The sequence below is a fragment of the Macrotis lagotis genome, chromosome 4, assembly GCF_037893015.1.
Source record: "Macrotis lagotis isolate mMagLag1 chromosome 4, bilby.v1.9.chrom.fasta, whole genome shotgun sequence".
Lineage (NCBI taxonomy): Eukaryota > Metazoa > Chordata > Mammalia > Peramelemorphia > Peramelidae > Macrotis > Macrotis lagotis.
Window position 1 is genome coordinate 9,023,017 of NC_133661.1, and position 21,459 is coordinate 9,044,475.

At 41.0% G+C, this 21,459-nt stretch overlaps 1 protein-coding gene across 1 annotated transcript in view; it reads left to right on the plus strand.

The window, feature by feature from the left end:
• ADAM12 (ADAM metallopeptidase domain 12) overlaps positions 1–21,459 on the plus strand; it is a 371,590-nt gene that overhangs the window by 32,639 nt on the left and 317,492 nt on the right. The window contains exon 2 of the mRNA XM_074232182.1: positions 8,558–8,694. Within this exon, the coding sequence (XP_074088283.1) occupies positions 8,558–8,694 (137 nt within the window). The remainder of the gene's footprint in view (positions 1–8,557; positions 8,695–21,459) is intronic.

Sequence of the window (21,459 nt, forward strand, 5' to 3'; positions counted from 1 at the left end):
TTTCCTCATTGTCTATTCTGATTCCTTCAATTTCTTCTTATTATTAAAGCTCAAATTTCTAATACAATATTGAATAATACTTGTGATAATGAACATTCTTGTTTCACCCCTGATCTTATTGGAAAAGTTTTCAGTTTATCCCTATTGTAGATAATGTTTGTTGATGGGTTTTAAATAGATACTACTTCTCTTTTTAAGGAGAGCTCCATTTATTCCTATGTTCTCTGGTGTTTTTAAAAGGAATGGGTGATGTATTTTCTCAAAAGCATTTTCTGCATCTATTGAGATATCATATAATTCCTTTTCTATTTTGTTAATGATATGGTCAATTATCTGGAGTGTTTTACTAATATTGAACCATCCCTGCCTACCTGGTATAAATCACATCTGGTTATGGCAAATTATCCTCATGATAAATTGCTGTAATCTCTTTGCTAATATTTTATTCAAAACTTTTGCATCAATATTCATTAGGGAAATTGATCTCTAATTTTCTTTCTCTATTTTGGCTCTTCCTTGTTTAGGTATCAGCACCATGTTTATGTCATAAAAGGAATTTGGCAGGACCCCTTCCCCTATTTTTCCAAACAGTTTATATAGTTTTGGAATAAATTGTTCTTTAAATATTTTGTAAAATTTACTTGTAAATCCATTTGACCCTGGAGTTTTTTTCCTTAGGGAGTTCATTGATTGCTTGTTCAACTTCTTTTTCTAAAGTGGGGTAATTTAAATTTTTTATTTCCTCTTCTATTATCTAGAAAACTTATATTTTTATAAATATTTGTCCATGTCATTAAAATTATTAGATTTTTTATCATACAGTTGAGCAAAATAGCTCCTAAATATTTCTTTAGTTTCTTCTTTGATAGTGAATTCATCATTTTCATTTTTGATACTGGTAATTTGTTTTTCTTCTTTCTTCCTTAAATCAAATTAGCCAAAGGTTTATCTATTTTATTTTATTTTTTCATAAAATAAACTCTTGGTTTTATTTATTATTTCAATAATTTTCCTACTTTTGGGTCAGCTAGGTAGCCCAGTGTGGATAGAGTGCCCTGGAGTCAGGAGTACCTGAATTCAAATCTGACCTCAGACACTTAATAAATGCCATGCTGTGTGACCTTGGGCAAGTCATTTAACCCCATTGCCTTAAATAATTTTACTACTTTAAGTTTTTTTAATTTCTCTTTTGAATTTCACAACTTCATCATATAATTGGGGATTTTTAATTTGTCCTTTTTAAAACTTTTTTAGTTACATGACCATTTCATTGATCTCCCCTTTATTTTATTCATATAAGCATTTAGAAATATAAAATTTCCCCAAGTGCTGCTTTTGACTGCATCCCATAAATTTTGGTATATTGTCTCATTGTTATTCTCTTTGAAGAAATTATTGTTTCAATGATTTGTTGTATGATTCACTGATTCCTTAGAATTAGATTATTTAGTTTCCAATTGCTTTTTAATCTATCTTTCCATGGCCCTTTATTACATTTAATTTTCCATTGCAGTTGTCATCTTGGTTTTTGACCTACCATTGGACTTTGATGACTCTAGAAGAGGCAGTGAAGTTGATGATTTTGTGACTTAATTAAGTTTAATTCACACATAACTGAAGACATGCCCTTGGGATGTCATCAGTCCTCTTTGAAGACAAAGGACAAAAACCAACAATGTGTATTACATTTGCTTGTTTTCCTGCATCTTGAACCCAAGTAGTCAAATCCTGGCTTTGTCATTTCCTCATTTGTGCCAATTTGGGTGAGTCATTCACTTAATCTTGGACCTCGGGGTCCACATCTGTGTAATGGGGTTAGAGAAGATGATGGCTCTCATTCCCATGGGACCTTGAGTAAGTTACTGAACTACTTCTGTGCTTCAGTTGCCTTATCTGTGAATGAAGGGGTCTGACTGCCTAACCTCTAAAGGTCCCTCTGGGTCTTGATCCCATGAGTCACCTTATTCACTGCACCTAAGATTTGGTGCAGGAAACTTCACTGACACACCTTCCAGTCACCTGAGAATACATTAAACAGTTGAGTTTCCCAAACCTGTTGGCCTCATGATCTTGCTTCATTAACCTTTTCTCATTTTGTTCTTCTCTTTAACCTTTATCTCTTCTCTTTAACTCTATCTCTCTATAAATTTCAACTTGAGTAACTGTCAGAGATGGATTGAAACTTGCCAGTGTTATCTTGCTGAGGGTCCAGATAGGAATCTGAAAAAGTGGGGCATTTTAAGAGTTCTTTTGTTGTCAGCTGGCCTGTCTTTACCCTGGCATTGCCTTGAAAAAATGAGCCCCCTTGTTTGATCCACAGGATTTTGGGCCAGCATTGAGTTAGACTACCTGATGAATGAGTTTCTTAGGCCATTCTTTTTTTGTTAGCAATTTAAAGATAATTTGAAGTTTAGAGCAAAGGTCATCCTGCTTCTCTTCTGGCCTGACCAAGAGGCCGTCCCTCCAAAGGGGAAGGTGGCCAGGCCCTTTCTCTGTTCAGCTCTTCCTCGACTCTTGGATTGGACCCACTTCCTGTTCAACCATATGGGCAGATTATGTTGTTGGTGATTTTTCTTCTTAATGTCATCCTAAGTTGATGGCAATCTTGTCCTCCCTGAAGATCTCCTGGTACCCATGTTCCCCCGTGGCCTTCAGACATCCACTGAGGTCTGACTTAACAGGAATGGAAACTCCATGATGGTCTTCTTTGTGACTTTTTCAGTTTTAATATTTTTTACCTAAGTATTAAATCTGGGCCAGTCTTCAGAGGTTTTATAGAATTGGACCTAAGGCACTGGGGAACATAGCAAAATGAGGGGCAGGGCTCACTTCCCCTTTCCCTTCAGTTTAATAGGAAAAGCAACAGGTTTGGTGTCAGATGACCAAGTTCAAATTCAGTCTCTTCTAACTCCCTTCTCTGCATCTCATTCTGTTCATTTTGTCTGTGCTCTCTAAGGATTCTCTAACTTCAAATGAATGATCTTTTAGGAGAAGTTCCCCATTTGCTTGGGTGGAAGCTTGCACTGATGAGTTCTGGGTAGAAAACAGGGAAGGAGCAGGATGGAAAACAGATATCCCTGTGAGCATGCTCTGGGACCTGATAGTCAAGCTGGAAAGTGAATCAGGGCACAGATGGATCAGGACTGTTGACTGTTGACATTTCATGATGCAGGGATAGGTAAGCAACAACAGAAACAATAGAGAAATGAGAACTAGGAAAGAGATCCATAAAGGATCCAGGAATTACCAAAAATAAGAATGAACAGAAGAGCTGGGATATGGTTATAGGGTTCAAGGAAACTTATAGTCATTCCCAAGGTCAACCCGCACAGCCTCTCCCCCCACCCCAGCCTCCCCCACCTCAACTTTCCAGTTGATTTACAACAAGCCACCATGTTTGAAGATGTAAATGGCCTTGGCCTTTCCCTTCTATCTAAAGAGAAGCAGTCATATAAGAGAGGATGAATAGGGGAAAAAAGAGTCATGCTACTCATAAAGAAGAGAGAGCTGATTACTCCAGAAGTCATCAACATTAAAAATAAAAATATTTAAAAGGCTGTTTCCTTTATGAAGCTCAAAAGAATAAAATATTTAAAAAATGAGAAGTGCAAGAGAGAGGATATTTCTGTAAATAGGGACAAAGTGTGTCTTCTTTGCTAATGTAAACTGTTTCTGTCTTTGTTGAGCCAACTGTGTTCTGTTGGTGCCCAAATATTGTAAAATATAAAATGTATGCAAACTGTATATTTTATCAGGTCATATTTTCTTTTGTTTGCCTGGTTATCTCGGACTATGTACAAATCATTCAAGATTTGCTTTTATGGTTTGTCACTGAGATGACTCTATAAAATAAACCCTGATATCTCCCAGCTGTGTGGAATCCATTCTGTCTAGCCATGTTGCACAAATAACATTTTTATTTGCATCATGTTAAAGAAATACTCAGTGTATAAATACATAAGCAAACCTTATCACAAGAGAGATTGTGATGGCAAACACCTCCAGGAGGATATTGTATTACTCTGAGAGATCAGACATGGCTTCAGGAATGGTATACATTGAGGATAAAGAAAGCTCACCCTGCCTCAGTCTCTAAAGTCTGACAAAGACCATCACTGTCTCCTCAGTAAGTTCACTGTGGAAATTAGAAACAAAAGCATCTTCAAGGATCATAGGGCTGGAGCTATAATAGACCTCTGAGGCTATCTAGGTAAGCCTTCCTCATTTCTTCTTTTTGGTGAGGCAGTCAGCATTAAGTGACTTGCCCAGGGTTATACAGCTAGTAAGTGTCAAGGACGAATTTGAACCCGGGACTTACTGAGTCCAGGGTCACTGCTCTGTCCACTGTACCACCAACTGCTCTCTCATTTTATGAGGAGACAACTAAGGCCAAGAGAGGTTGAGTGACTTGCCCAGGATCTCAGAGGTAATGAGGGGGTAGAGGCAGGATTCAAACCCCAGTTCTCTGACTCCAGCCAGTCTTACAGCTCTTCCCACTTCTTTAATGGGACTGGAGGGGGCAGCGACCACATTTTTTCTCTTCTTTGTATCTCCAGCACTATAACCTATGTGTAGTCTCAAATGTATTGTTGTTTGTTCTGCCCTTAGGGATCATAGAACTAAAGTATTTCACCATCTGCATATTTTCTCTAAATATTTGGATATTTGTATATGACCTATATGATTAACAGACTGTTTTTTGGCATTAGGTATATAGAGGCAGCCTTAGTTAAATCCAATGCAACTCCCTTTAACTTTTCCTATGACCTTCTAGCAAAGAGAAGAATTAGACAGTATTCAAGGACTTTCCAGACTGAGTTTGAATTTGAGTATTCTTTGGAAATACTCAGCCAGCCACAGAACCATCTGCTTCTTCCTGAGTTCATAAGTAGTCCATCACAGCATCTCTGAGCAGAAAAGACGACTTTGGGGGCTAGTATGGGCAGCCTTTACCTGACTGAATATGAGACAGTCTCCCCACAAATTCTGAGGACCAGCTGAAGAAAAGAAACCCTGAGAGCCGGGATCATCCTTTACATTATAGGATAGAATAGGGTGTGATGTATTTGTTTCCAAGGATGATGAGGGATAAGATGTGGCAAACCCCACTTCTTGAAGAATGGGAATTCTTATTTCATAGGAGTTGAGAAGGTGACAGAAAGGACATCAACATGACTATTGAAGTTCTAAGTATGATGATCAGAGATAGATAGGATAGAGAAGGCTAAAACCCAAGTGCTACACATATACAAATCCATGTATTTGTATGTGGGTGAATCATAAATACATAAGTCCTCATTCACCCTCTATGTGTGTTCCCAAATGAGTGAGTACCATTAAGCCTCTCCCTAATAAATACAGCTCTCACCTTTTTCAGGACATAGCTACAGGAGCAATGAGTACCCCAGAACTCCCTAAGTGGGGGCAAACAAAAGCCAGAGTGCTAAGGTTGTCTGTCCTTGTGTCTGCCCATGTCTTGTGCTGATTCAAACCCTACTGCATTAAACAGCTCTGACTTAGGGTTAGCAAATCCTTGTTAACTTTCACTTAATCACTAATAAGAATTCTCTTCTCCCAAAAACCTATGTTGAAAACTGACACAAAGTCTACACAAAAGTTCTGTTTAGACTAGAAAGACCTCAGCTAACATCCAGTCCAATCCTCTCATTTTACAGATGAGGAAACCGAGGCTCAGAAAGTAGAAGAAGCTGGATGGAACTTTAAAGGTCATCTGTTCTATCCCTCTCATTTTACAGATGAGGAACTTAAATTGAGTGAGATTAGGTGTCCTGCCCAAGGTCACTTGGGTCTAAGAGATGGAGGCAAGTCCTCAGACTTCAGATACATTCTTTTTACTAAAGTGACCAGAGAAGATTTGAATCCAGGTTCTCCCTTCTAATCTAATACTCTCTCTAGTATTCCAGATGGCAGGAGACTGTAGCTAAGAGGGAAAGTCAGATAATTCTGTTCACATCTGACTAGATGTTAGGCCTAATTTTGCCTTCAGAATCATTTAGTGATAAATGTCACCTCTGTAATGAAAGGCTCTCTTCTTTAATCATCCACGTATAAATATGTCAAAGAGGGAATGGTTGGAGGGGTCTGCCCTTTGGGGTGTGTGACCCCAGCTCTGTCTTGGGTCTCTGCTTTTTTCTGTTTCTGGAGCCTTCTGATGAGTCATCCAATACCTAGTTGAGTTTCTGGAGAGACAATTAATTTCCGACCGCCAACAGTTTTGAGTATTAATCCTTTGTAAAATCTTGGTCTAACTTGTTAAACTGAATTCTAACTGCAGACTTCCACCAAAAGTATGATACAATGGTGTGGCTTTAAAAGTATTTGGGGACCTGTAAAATGTCTAGGATTAAAATTTCAATACCATTTGTGCCCAATAAATGTGCAGTCCTTAGTAACTTAAAACTGCATGATTATGAGTCAGACCCGAAAAATGATGAGGACCAGCTGAAGAAATGGAGCTTGCAGAAGAGGAAGTCTGGGATCATCCTTTACCTTATGGGATAGAATAGGATCTAATGAAAAAGCCAGGAGCTGACCTCATCAGCAGCATTTGTTTAAAAGCTCGCACTGGATTTGGTGAAGAAAAAAAAGATAGGGGCACTCTCGAGGAAAGAAAAAGGTTCTGTGGATATTTTTATAGAGATGGGGTGAAACACAGGGTGTCTTGATTGGTGAAGACTGAACTCCACATCAGCTGGGGGAACAGAAAGCAGGGTCCCTCTGGGTGGACCTCATGCTCTGGCCATGCCTTGCCTGGCCGCCGAGCAGCCAAGACCAAGGAGGGGAGGAGACTCACCCTGAATGTAAGTGACTCATTGAAGCGGCTCAAATTAGTCTCAGCAAAGTGTGGCCAAAGGGAATTAGCCTCATATTGGCTGCCTGCTCCCCAGTGGGGAAAATGTACATTCCTGGCCTGGCCTTTAGAGCCTGCCCGTCCCAACGTGGTTCCTTCTTATCTTTCCAGGGCTGTTGAGCTCAACTCCCCTTCTGGCCCTCTACATTCCAACCTGATGGATCCATTGTATAATTTTTTAAAAGCTTGAATTCAACTTTTTTTTTCAATTAATAGGCATTTATTTTCTTTCTTACCCACCTTACCTCTCCATTTAAAAAAGAAAAAGAAAAGAATGTTTGCAACAAATCTACATTTTCGGTGCAGTGGATAGAGCACTGGCCCTGGAGTCAGGAGGACCTGAGTTCAAAACCAGCTTAAGACACCTAGCTGTGTGACCTTGGGCAAATCACTTAACATTTATGCCTTGCAAAAAAATTTAAAAAACACAAAAAAACCCAAATATACAATGTCAACCAAAACAAATTCCACCTCAACCATGTCAAAAAAAAATTTTAAAAGTCAATTTTTTCTATATCTTCAGTCTATAATCTTTCTCAGACTTCATCATTGGTCCTTTGGAAACATGGTTTTTCATTGCACTAATCAGAGTTCTTAGAGAATTCAGTGTTGTTTGTCTTTACAAACATTATTAGTGTGCAAATTGTTTCCTGGTTCTGCTCATTTCCTTCTGCATTAGTTCATGCAAGTCTTTGAGGTTTCTCTGAAACCATCTCTGTTGTCATTCCTTATGGTGCTATAGCATTCCATTACATTCATACAACTTTATGGGTTCAGCCATTCTTTAATTGAAAGACATCTCCCCAGTTTCTAGTTCTTTCTTACCACAAAAAGAGCTGATGTGAATGATGATGGCCAGCACATGAACTGGATTTAAGTGAGTGGGGTATTGTGCCAAGTCACCAGCCTCACTTTCTCCTCCAGAGCCATCAGAGTCCAGTGGCTAGATATGAATCAGGATGACTGGAGATGGTCCTGGAAATGAGGCAATCAGAGTTATGTGACTTGCCCAAGATCACACAGCTAAAATGTGGCAAGTATCTGAGGTTGAATTTGTATTCAGGTCCTTCTGGCTTCAGGGTCAGTACTCTATCCACTGTGCCACCTAGCTGCCCTAACCTGCAGAAATTAAAGAAAGAGGGAAAGGACCTCCATGGACAAAAATATTCACATCAGATCTTTTTGTGGTAAGAAAGAATGTGATATTTGCCCTTTATTTTAGAAGACCATGACATTTCTTCAGGGTTTAGGGCTAGTAGATACATATTACTAGGTGAAAAGGGGTGTACAAGTTAATGCTTTGGGTGGCATAGTTCCCTTCCCTCTCCATCTACAAATTTGTGTGGGCTGCCCCTTGTGACTGGAACATGTTTCTCTCCTTGTCTTTTGATGGTTGAAATTCTTCCCTTCCTTCAAGGTTCAGTTTAGGCACCATGGGGGAGGCAAGGACAGGCTAATGAAAGGAAAATGGGACTTGGAGCCAGAGAACAGCTTGGAATCCCCAAAATGCCATTTTAGGTCAAGTAACCTAGCTCTTACGGATGTCAGTTTACTTTGCTGTAAAATGAGGTTGAATTTCCTTCTCATTGTAATTTTATAAATCTTGGGAAATCAAGTCATTTCAGTAGTAAGCTGCCATTCTGTCCTTCAATAAGATATAAACCTGTGGACTGTTTGTCTTTACAGATGTAAGCATGGAGAACCCCTTGGGAATCTCTGGACTGTCAACAAAATCTAGAGACCATCCTGACAGTTACAAGATCGTCAGCCCCTCCCTTCTGAATGGAGAATCATGGAATCCACTCAGTAGCATCCCACCTAAGGTCAGTTCTAAATATTTTCTGAATTTTTTGGTTCACTTTCCTGTACATTTTAAGATTGTTTTCCTCGGCTATGTTGAAGGCTTTATTTGTTAGAAGATAGAGTCCATATTGTTTTGGTATTATATTATAATTTCTGTGAGACCATGAGATTACAGCATTCTTCACATTTGCTAAACATTCATTTTTGTCAGACAGCCAGTTATTATATAGTTAGATAGAAGAGCTCTGAATTTTTCATGTAGAAAAATGATAATTTTTTTCATTTAAAATATTCCATTTTTGTTGATTTCATTAATGTTTAGCTTTTACTGATAGATTTACCAATATCTTAAACTGAAAACATCTTTTATAAAGGAATTCTTATGTCATTTCTTCTCTAAAAAAATCTTTCACATATAGGTTTTTATTTTCTTTCATTCAATTCAGATTAATTAATATTTGATACTTTGATTTATCTACAGACCTATATTCTCATACATGAACTTTCATTTTAGCAGTTTGGGTTGTAAGTCACCTTCCTCATCATGAATAACTCTTGTCCATAGTCTTCTATAATCTTCCATTATAGGATCTACTGAGGCTTTCCTCTAGATCTGACCTTCTTAACCATGGATAGACTTTTAATGAGTAAATGAATATGGATGGGAATTACATCTTTATTTCCATGTGATTGGGTTCCTTTGCCATCCTGCCTATTTTGCTTTAAAACAGTTTAAAACATTTAAGAACATGATTTTGAGTAAGGGTCTGCAGACTTCACTGGTCTACCTCGGAGATTGTGAATAAAAACAGTTAAGAAGCCCTGTTCTAGAACTCTTGGCAGCACACCCATCCTTGCTATTTGATCAAGGGAAGAATGTTACATCTTCCTGGTCCCACATAAGGAACTGGAGACATGGACCAGTTATTCCTGGCACCAGTGACAGGCACAGCCAGCCTTCTTTTCCATTCATACATCTCCTTTGCAAAAGCTTTTTGGGTTACTTCTCCTGGAATTTTTCAGTGGTAACATATTGCTCACGTCTGCCATATGTCCTTCTGTTGCCCTTTGGGGAACGTTAATATTAAAAACATAGTATCAGTTTATTCATGAGCATTTCAAGTATATGTTGAAATTTCCTATCTAGATGGATTTTGCTTAGACTTTTCCAATTCCTGTTCATGTGGTTTGGGCTAAGTGTTCCTAACTGACCTAGCCCATGGGATGTGTCAAGGAATCTCTCAGAACATGAGATCCTTGTCGAGATAGCCCAGATGGCTTTGCCCCTTGTTTCTGAGGAGTTATTTTTAGAATGGGCCCTTAATTAAAACCAGGCATTCTCCTCACTAAGGACTTGAGATTACCAAAACTAGGGGCCTCTTTCTGAAGGGGCTCCACTAAAGCACCTTCACATGAGGAACAAGAATGGGGTGGATGCTGTTAATTTGGTTCCCAGATAGTCTTGTGACCTAAAGCAAGCTTTAAGAAGGATGGGTTGCTAGCTACAAAAATCCAACTGCATGATTGGCACTTTGTTTCATTCAAACTCTTGCAAATTGAATTCATAATGTACAAATCAGGTATGGCTATAATAATAGTCATATCAGCCCAGCTTGGGAGAAACATTCCCTTGATATTTTAGAGACATTTTCCCATGCCGACCTTGGCAAGGGGACATACAGGTTGGCTGTTTTGACAACTTCTTGGTAAGGAAAGGCTTGAAATCCCATTGAGATGATGTCTCAATGGTGATTTTTACCACATGTCTTTGAGGTTACCACTGGATGACAAGAAGCTATTGTTAGTCATACTGGTATTGTTGGGTAACACACATTGCTCCTGATGCCAAGGTCATGGGTCTGTTTCTTGTGGAGACCACACAAGATGGTCTCTATTTTAATGGCCATAGATATAGCCTCGACTCCAGTTAGGCAACTTGCAAATCCATAGAAGTGGGAACCAGGGCCCTGACAGGGATGGGCATGGTGGTGGAGGGAGAAAGAATGTGATCCATCATCACTACAGGAAACTGCCACTGATAAACTGTGGATGTAGCATCCTTTATATGTAGTGGGAGATGGCATCATGAAGTAGCAAGTCAACTGGCAATATCCCCTGAGACCAGGTATTCAGTGTTAGAACTTGCTTGGATGGAATTGTTACTTCAGCATGTTGTTTCAATCTGTATTCTCCTGGACATTTTTTTGTCTTTTTTCCTGGTTTTGGAGGTAGAAACCCTAGCTTCATATGCCACCACTGGCATTTATTGCTGGTGAGTCTGTTGGCAAGTGGCAATCTACCAGTGAAGGAGAAAAGAACAATCAGATCACACAGAAAGGGAATGGAAAGAATGGAACCAGGAAAGCTCAGAAAGAGGAGAAGATCAAGCAGGAGAAAATGGTCAAGAGCGTCAAAGGCCATCAGGAGAAGGATTGAGAAAAGACAATCATATTTGATAATTAAGAAATCACTGATAAGAGGGCAATTTCAGTTGATCAATGAGGCCAAAAGCTGGCTAGAAGATTAAAGAATGAGAGAAGGGGAAATAGAAGCAATAGGTATAGACAACTTTTTCTAACAGTATGACTGAGAAAGAAGAGGAAGATGTCATTAGACACTCCTATAAGAAATTGGAGGGCATGGTAGGGTCAAATTAAGGGTGTATTTTTTTTTTTAAGTTTGGAGGAGATCTGGAAGTGTTTGTAGGTAGTAGGGAATGAACCAGTATATGGGGAGATTAAAGATTAGACAAGTCAATATGGAATCTTATTACAAGGAGAGCCTGGAACTAAGTCAGAAGACCTGGAATAATCCCATCAGGTGACAGCCAAAGATGTGAAGGGAAACAAAGTAAATCTTAAAGTCACCAAGTGGTCCTTTAAAGATGCCTTTCAAGTCTTTGGCTGTCATGTCAGAAGTTGGTGATAATATCACGGTTTAGTCACAAGTTACTCTTAAGTATATTTGGCGATGTTTAAATGGCACTTTCAGAGCTACAAAGAATTTTACATAGACCATCTCATTTGATTTCCACAGCAAACCTTTGAAAGAGGAACACAAAAGGGGTAGGGAATAAGCATTCATAGAGTCCCTACTCTGTGCTAAGCACCTTTATAATTATCTCATTTTATCCACACAACAATCCTGGGAGGTAAGTGTTATTGTCAGACCCATTTTATAGATGAAAAAATGTAGGTAAAAAGAGGTTAAATGACTTGTCTAGGGTAACACAGATGCTAGGTATCTGGAGCTGAATTTGAACTTAGGTCTTCCTGACTCCAGGCTCTATATCCACTGCCCCATCTTTTCTGAAACCCAAGGATGACCCCTACTCCACATAATATTTTTAAATGTAGAAAATAAACTTACTTAGGATCACATATTTTTCATAATACATTGACTTGGCTTGCTCTTTACTTCCCCATTGATTGGAAGTTCTCAAGAGGGTAAGATCCAGGTTTTTATTGGGTTCAGATGTGTATTTATGTTGTTTACAAAAAGCCCAGATGTGAACATGTGATCTCCCTCAGTATGACCCCAAAGGACAAGTATAATTTCTTTCCAAATGCCTCTTTTGTGGCAATAGGGGCAAAAGATGGATGTCTGGGCTTCCTGGGGAAAAAACAGTTTTGTCTACTCTGGTAGAGGTTCCTCATCCTCTCTTTGATATACATCCCAACCCTCATCCCAACTTTCCCTGGAACATGTTTTACAAATCATAGCTGACTTAAGGCTTCCCCTTTCCCAGTCATTACTTTTTATGAAAAGTTGCACCTTGTTCCCAGAATTACAGAAAGATGTCATGGAAAGAACAAAGACTCTCAGACAGAAACCTGGGTTCTCAGCCCAGGTCTATAAAGGAGGGCCCTCAACCTCACCCTGAGACAGAGTGGGAAAGACCTTTGAGATCATTGCATCCAGTTTTGCAGATGAGGGCAGAGGGCCAATGATCTACCCAAGACCACACAGCTGTGTAGGGGCAGTGTAGGGATGGGATCCTTGAGCTCTCCAAGTCTAGTGGGTTCTCTTGCCTCTCACTCAGTTGCCTCTCAGAAGTAGGAACAATACTAAGAGAAGGAATAAGACCACAAATATATCCTGACTTGCATAGTATTTTGCGGAAAGTGCTTTTTTTTTTTTCAAAATGGGCACTGGGATGAAGAGGAGGGTAGCAATGAGGTTACCTTAGGATGGATGCCATGGCCTTGGCTCTGATGACAGGGTCTCACTGAGCAAAGCTGAGAAGAGAGTTCAACATATTGATTGCCAAACCAGGTGTTTCTGGTCCTGCCCCCTGAGGCTTGATTAAAAAGTGAACTGTTTCTTAAATCTCAATTTTCCAGAAACTTCCTCAGCTTGATAACTTTACATTACCTGAGCAGATCTGTTCCTCCAGTCTCATTTCAGGTAATTGCTTGAAATCCATTTCCCAGAGATTTAGCCATGGCCGTCTAGTTTAACCCACCCACATCCTTCCCATCCCTCCAAAATGCTCTCTATAACATATGGGATGAGTAGTCATCCAGCCTTTGCTTGAAGATCTGGCAAAGACAAACCCCCTAACTCGTGGGGCAAGCCACTCTGCCTCAGGATAGCTCATTGTCAGCTATTTCATCCCCCCCAAAATGGTCAATCTCCATTTGCCTCTTTTCTACTTCAACCCATTCACTGTTTCTTATCCTCCTGTGGGGATAAGGACACCAGGCTAATCTCTCTCTCTATGGTGACCTTTCAGATACCTGAACCTACCTAGTCTTCCTCCTTGAATCTTCTTTTCTCAGGTCCTTTCACAGTATTCACTTATCTTCTTTCCAAAGAGACATGGAAAAACTTAGGATCAGTTAGAGAAATCCTTGTATTCCATTGTGACCTAGAGGAGACATTGTGTGTCTTATTTTTGATAGACTCTACTGGCCTGCCCAGAATTCCCTTGGAAGAGATGGTTAGTAACCTGAAGCTCCATGCTTTTCTGAGTTTGGAACTAATGAGGCTGAGGTCACAGATTCAGTTATTGTTCCCAGATCATGCATGACTTCAGACTGACAGCCTAGTCCAAGCCAACGGTCTTATATGGGCAGCCAGAGCAGACTGTGACTGGAGCATAGGAATCCATCACCAGATGACGAGGGAAAACAGTATCTAAGATCTCTCCTGATGACGATGCCAACTTTGTCTAAAGAGGGTGTAGAACCATCCCTAGGGGGGAAAAAATCCACATGATAACTTTATTACCTATTTCAAAGGAATAGCGAGTTGGATATAATGGAAATGTAATTCCATGAGCAGTCATCCTTTTTTATTATACTATGTTATAAAAATGCTTATTTTATTCCCTAAACTTAAAGAAAACATTTTTATTTAAAAAATCCTCCCAGGGAGGGAGGATTTGAACCCAAGTTTTCCTTTCTCTGATGCCAGTACATTGGATTATAGGTTGAGGGTTGGAAGGAACCATGGTGGTTATATAGTCCAGAAGTATCATATTTCCAGATCCCAACCCTCAGAACTCCTCAGATTAAAATGGCATTGAGGAATGATTAACAAAATAAGTAAAATTACAAAACAACAAAAATTACGTTAACTTGTTTTCTAAATAATATTCAACTGAATTTGACCACTCCTCCCTTTACAGAGGAGGAAACGGAGGACCAGGGAGGTTTGCTGGTGACTTGTCCAAGATCACACACATAAAAAGTGTCTGCAGCAGGATTTGAAACAGGCCCTCGGACCCTGAAGCCACTCCCAAGCTTCTAGGGATTCTGCCACTCTGACTGCCCTGTTTCCCACCTTATGTGATAATTAAATCCATGTGCTCTGAAAATTGAAGTAGGGGAACAAAATCTCCCTCTTGGTCTTTTCCACTTGGCTTCTCTTTGCACGAAGCGTTGGTCTGGGTGCATTTGAAGCCCGGCGTATGTTGAAGTTCCTCTCATTTCACAATGCCTTTGAACCCTTCGCTAGACAGCATGGGAGAGAGAACAGCCCCCTCCTGCAGCAGGCAGGGCTAAAGGAAGAGAGGGGAGCAGAGCAGTAGTTGAGAATTTTATCACCGGCCTTTTGAAACCCAAGCCGCTCTCCTTTTGTAGTTCCAAATAAGACCCGTGGGGCCCATGATCTCACGTCGTTCCTATTCAGCTAATAGGAATGTGCTGCTGTTGCCAAAGGTTATTACCCATTGGTGTATTCCTTAACACAGAAAAGTCCCTAACGTGGCCCAGGTGGAATGGCTCCCTCACGCTCTGTAAGGTCTGCTGTCTGCAGCCCTCTTGGCTTCTTACTGGTAGAGAGGCCCCCATACACACACACACACACACACACACACACACACACACACGCATAGACGTGCACATACACTCACATACACAGACACACAGACACACATATACGTATACCCCTCACCCTCTAAATATGAAGACTTGTGAATATTTATTTGCACATACATTGACTAAGCCCAGCTTTTCTAGGCATGGGGACATAGGATGTATGCATTTTTAATTTTTGTACAAGATTTGTGATTTTATTGATATTGCAAAGTCTTAGGAGGAAACCCTGAAGGGCAAACATGATGGTGTAGGGCAAAGCCCTGGGGGAGGGGTGCAAATCCTGATTTTTTTAGACCCTTACCAGCTCTATGTTCTGGACGAATCAGGTAATCCCTCTGAGCCTCAGTTTCTTCAACTATAAAAGGAAGGATTAGCCTGGATATCCTCTGATGTCCCTCTGAACTAAACTTGTGATTCCATGAAACTTCATCTATCAATACAGATTAGCAATTATTCTGCACTTTTTATCCTGGGAGTCTCTCTCAAGGTAAAGTGATCTGTCCAGGGCTACCCAGGCAGTGTGTGACCAGGTTTTCCTTTGAGCATTACACCCATTGCTTCACTAGCATGTCTTTGGGGTCTGGGACTTTGGCATTATTGGCTTCCTTTGTGTTTATTTTATGTATTAACAAGATGATTCTGCGAAGGGGCCCAGAGGCTTTACCAGCCTGCCAGCCCAAGGGGCCAGGATGCCCAGAAGTTCTGTCCTGGAGATGGGTAGACGCACATCTCTCTCTCTGTGTTCCTGTTTTAGCAGCTCTTGGTGAATCAGTCTTCCCATCTATGGGATGGGTTTGCCTGGGCTTCCACCTTCTAGGCGTCCCCACTCCATTCTTTAGGGGCTAACAGAATGCAGCCCTGGAGGTTCATCACCCAGAAAGGTCTCAGTGGAATATTCGCAGCTGAGTTTTCCAGCCTACTCTTTCATTGGCAGGTATGGAACCCTGTCTGGTTCAGTCTGGAAAGGTTTCTGGGAATGCAGCTGTCACAGGAAAGGCCTGTAATGGGCCCGGCTCAGTCTGGCCGTCCTCTCTGTTCCAGGGGCCTCCTATTCAGGTTTGGAGACACATACTTCCCCTGCCCAGACAGAGTTAGGACACGCTGTCAGTTAGGAAGGACAAGAACTGTATTCTTAAATCAAACATGTAACATTTAATCCGTTTTCCTTGGTTATAACAGACAGAAACATTGAGACATTTCTTTGGCCCTTGTGGGTATTACGAGGAAAGTTGGCAGGTGGAGAAACGAATTGGAGAAGATTTAAAGCTATTTTTCTATAAAATAAATGCCCAGAAGCTGTATAAATGTACATCTTCCATTAAGTAAATACTCTTAAAGGACAACAAATGTGCATTTTTCCATGAAATTTGAATGGCTACAACAGCCCGTGGCCTCCAATTCCAAGAATTTCAACAAACATGGAGAATTGGATCCCACTGAAATCCGGCCTATTACATTCATTAACTTGCAAGGAAACTCCTTTCAAGAAATTCCTCTGGCCCCTGACAGCAAATGAATTGAACTATTTTGTGGGAAATGCTTGAAGAGTTTTCTCCTGGGGCTCCTGTTCCGTCTGTATTTCTGTTGCGAGTTCTAATGAGCACACATAAGACACTCGCTGGGCCATGTCCTTGGTCCAGGCCAAGTTGAGAGGCACAGGAGTGGCCCAGCTGGGTGATGGGTGACCAGGTCACCTCTTCTTGACCGCCTCTGGACCCCCTTTACCCATGGGCTCCCAGAGGGACTGGGGTGGGCCTCGACACCAGCAGGCAGTGAGCCAGTTCTTCATGTGCTCAGAGAACATTCAAGGAGACCACTTCCCACCTGGGGTTCAGTTTCTCTGTCCTGGGAAGGTGGTTCAGGGAAAGGGACAAAGTCCCCCGAGGAGCATTTTTATGGAACCCCAGAATTGCAGAGTTGGACCAGCTAACCCCATCTCTATCCCAAAGATAAGCCCTCCTGTATAATAATCACAGCCAATATCGATGAAATGCCTACTATGGGCCAACTGGCAAACTGCTATTTATAATTATTATCTTCTTTTGACCCTCACAGTAAACCTTAAGAAGTAGGTACCATCGTTAGTCCCATTTTACAACTGAGGAAACTAGGGCAAACAGAGGAGAAGTGACTTGCTCAGGGTCATACAGTGACTTTTCAGATTTGAACTCAGGTCTTCCTGATTCCAAGTCCAGTTCACTAGCTATGGCACCACCCAGCTGTACCTTTGCTTGAAGTCCTCCAGGGAGGGGAGCTCACAACCTTCCAAGGTTCCTGGTCTACTTAAGCTTAGTGTTAAGAAAGCTAAATGTTAGGAAAGTGTTTTCTGATATTTCCTCTCAATTTATCTCTTCCATTTTATCTCTGTTTCTAGTGGAAAGCTAATTCCTCTTCTCTGGAGTAAAAAGCTTCTTTCTGTTTCCTATTTCATATCATTCCTACTTCTTTAAAAGATGGTGCCCATGGAAAACTACTCGCAGTCTTACTGAAGCATCTTCTCAGCAGCCCACTCAAATGGGGCTTCCTGGGTATTTGAAGTCCTTATGATGTGGAATCATGTGAGCTTGGTAAAATGGCAAAATACAGCAGGAAAAAAAAACATGGCTCAGCCATAACTGATGAGGAAGCTCTCTCCCAGTGCTGATTAGCGTTGGGACTTATTATTAAAGTTGAGAGATTCTCTTCCTTCCTCTTCTTTCTTCTTAAGAAGCCAGTGTCCATTTCTCTCCCTTCCCTTCCCACATCCAGTTCCATCCCTTGCATCTTCAGTCTTTCCCTCATTTTTGCTCTACACACATGCTTAATCTCCCATTGCCTAAAAGGACACTCTCTCTCTCTCTCTCTCTCTCTCTCTCTCTCTCTCTCTCTCTCTCTCTCTCTCTCTCTCTCACACACACACACACACACACACACACACACACACACACTCATACACTCTCATCCACACTTACGCATTCTCACACATACTCTCCCATCTCCTAAAGTGCCACTACAAAGCCTCCCTTCTCTGGAGCCTACCTACACAAATCATTCTTTACTTGCTGCAAGACAGCTTCTGACCTCTCACTTTGCAGACTCAGCTCTTCCAGGAATTCCCAGAGATGATCTTCACCGCTGTGGCCCTTAAGAGCTTTGTTCAATAACCAATCAGACATGAGACATAACAGGGATAACGTGGAGAATCCCAGGGCTCCATCCAACCAGGATTTCCTGTCAGTGCTAAACGTCTCCAAATGTTCCCCTTGGGAGATGACAAGGTACTAATTCCATGGCACCCCAAGATACAACAAAGCCTCCTTAGAGAAATTCATCATGATTCTGAAGAGATGAAGATAACTATGTACACGAGAAAAACAAATGGGAAGAACAAAAAATAAACAAAACAAACTAGCTCTACATCTCTCAGATACCCTCATTCTCTCTTTCCCTCTTCCTTTCCTCTCCCCTCCCTCTTCTCTCTTCTCTCTGTCTGTCTCTTTGTCTGCTCTCTGCTCTATCTCTACCACTGTGTCTCCCCCCCCCTTCTTTCTCTCTGTCTCTCTTTCAGTCTCTCTGCCTGTTTTTCTCTTCCTCCTTTTCATTCTCTCTCCTTAGATAAATGATGCAAATGAACCGTTAGCTGGGTGCAGAGTTGAGGAGGTAAATGGTATAGGATAAAGAATAGTGCTTCTAAAGTCAAGGGCCCTGAGTTCAATATTACCTGATGCTTACTTCCTGTGTGACCTTGGTCAAGTCATTTCCCCCTTTTTAGACCTCTGAGGTCCCTTCTAATCTAGGAGTCTTTGTTTTTGATTGGAAGAAATTGCTTTGGGTTCCCTAATTACTTGTGTACATGTTAGTGCTTTTGACTTCATGAGACTTGGACTTCTGACAAATCTTATTCTCCACTGCATGCTGTCATGGGTGGGTGGGGGGTTGCAGGACTAGGACCCACAAAGCCCTGGGTTCCAATCCTGCCTCCGAGACATCTGAGCCCTCATCCCATAGCCTTGATGATTTTTTAGGCAGCTCCCCAAGCTGGATCCTCCAGATAGACTTCAGATAGAACTGGAGCTCGGCCACTCTGAGAAGTCAGTTTTTATGAAAACCTGAGGACTCAGCCCCAGAGCACTGGCTGCCTCTCCTGCTTCTTGCTCTTATTTAAATATCACTTAAGTTGTTATTTTATTCTGTGTTTCTATGTCATTTGCTTTTATTTCACAAAACGTGCTGTAGAGTTGTGGTTTCCTATTTAGATGTGAAGAATGTGACCTATGAAAAGATCTTTTTCATAACTAGTTTGGTGAGCAGACATCTCCCTCAGGTCCTTGGGTTTTAAGTGACTGGAAATAAACAATGGACTTTAGTCTCAATCCCTTTTGATTCAGGTGAGCGCTATTATGCAGATTGTGCCCAATTAATGAAGAGTTTCTGTTCCCTAAAGTTCATGGGTGACTTGTCTCCTTAGACACTCGGTTTGTGTTTTCCCATAAGAGGGTTAAAAGGTGAGTCAGAGGAAGATGGACTAACCAATAACCAGAGGGGTAGTGAACAAAATATTAGGTTTGGAGCCAGAAACATGGGTTCAAATTCTACTTTAGACAGTCGCTACTGTTGTAAACCCAAGCAAGTCAATCAAACTCTGGGCCTCACTATTCTCTTTAAAGTGAGGGTCCTGCCTCAGTCTCCTCTAAGGTCTTTTTGATGATTCTGCTGAATCTGCTTCAGGAAGGGTGGGCTAACATTCCCCCCCCCCACCCCAGGTAGAGACCCAGGCTTCACTGCTCCTGACCCTTAGCCTCAACAAGACTCAAGCAAGAACCTGTGGGCTCGTCAGGGACTCAAACCTCACAATCATTCGCAACAAGTTTTCCTATACGAAAACATGTTCCAAGTTTTTAAATTGACAACTCACCCAGGATCTTTAGGGAATAGACACCCACTGGGCCTCCTCTGTTTAGTAAGTCTCATCTCACTGAATAATCAAGAAAAGTCAATTCTACTGAGAAAATAGTATTTGCATAAAATGCCTTGTATCACTTAATGACATCTGGCCTCAGTTTTCTCATCTTTAAAAATGAGTGGGGTTAGATGTGAAGATCTCTTGCAGCTTTAAGTCTCTGACCCTATAAACTGAGCACATGGACATTGATCATCATGGGGATCCTCAGTCTCCCTACACCATGAGTTTATCTCTCCTGAGGGTTATCTTTCTCCACGAAACTCTGAGGAAAAACCAGAGATTGCAGGGGTGTGGGTCATCCTCCCACTAGAGCAGACCCCAACCCCTTGGGTTTCTTGAATTACTGTGGCTGATTTGATATAGGGTCTCCCTGAACATAGCTGAGCTGGCCCTTAGCTAACATATATACAATCCATAGGTATCATCTAATCACTATCTATCGAGATCTACCTACACATACAGGAGAAGACAGTTCACAAAACCTTTCCCAACTTATCAGGAGGAATCAGAGCCTATTGGCAGAACCTTTGAGAGTCAGGATCACCTCCGTGACCCACCGAGGCTTTGTGGGATGTCAGTGAAACAGTCTTCTAATGCTTCTAGGAGTAATTACGTGGACTCTTCAAAGAGATGAGCTGTAGAGAAGAGGGAAGGAAGAAGCATTTATATGGACCAAGTACTTTTTAGGAAAAAAAAAAAGGTTATCTCATTTTTAACTCATAACAACCCTGCAAAATATGTGCTATTTTATCCTAATTTACAGCTGAGGAAACTGAGGCAAGCAGGGTAAAGTGACTTGATCTGGAATCACACAACCAGTAACTGAGTGAGGTCACATTTGAACTTAAGTTTTCCTCACTTTCAGCCTAGTGTTCTACCTACCTCCTTCTAGGACAGATTTCCTTGACCTCTCAATTTTGAAATATGATTTTTTTAAAGTCTCACCAATTTTGCTTTAAAAATTCCTTTGAAAATTCCAGCAATCTTTGTAGTTCTGCTATTGAAAAAGTAAACAAATGTCCCTTGGGTGTTTGAGGGGCTAATTAATTACTAGCCTTCTAGAAGTACTTTGGTCTGTCTGGCTTAGAAAGCAGAAGAATGGGGTGGAAATTACTCCATTTTAGCCCTAATATTTTACTAGAAGGAAATTCATCTAGATTAAGGGTAGGAAACAACTTTTTGAAGCACTGGATGAAGTAGAAGGATTTCAGAGAGCAAATCTGTTTAACAGACTGGGAAATGTGATCCTGCCTCCAAGGATCATTGATCAAGGGTCAATTAAGTCAAGAAAGGAGAGAAAATCTGAGAATTGGAGTATAAGATTTTCTAACACATCTCTGAGGAGCAAAGCTGCAACAGAGAAGGTCTTTACAGAGATCTCAGAGTAAAAGACCCAATAGGAGATGTCTCAAGAAAAAAAAGCTGCTCCTTCTTGAACTTCCCCCTCCTAGTGCCTTTCTATCCATAGATGCTATAATATCATTTACCGTTTATGACCCATGAGTTTACACAAGCAATAA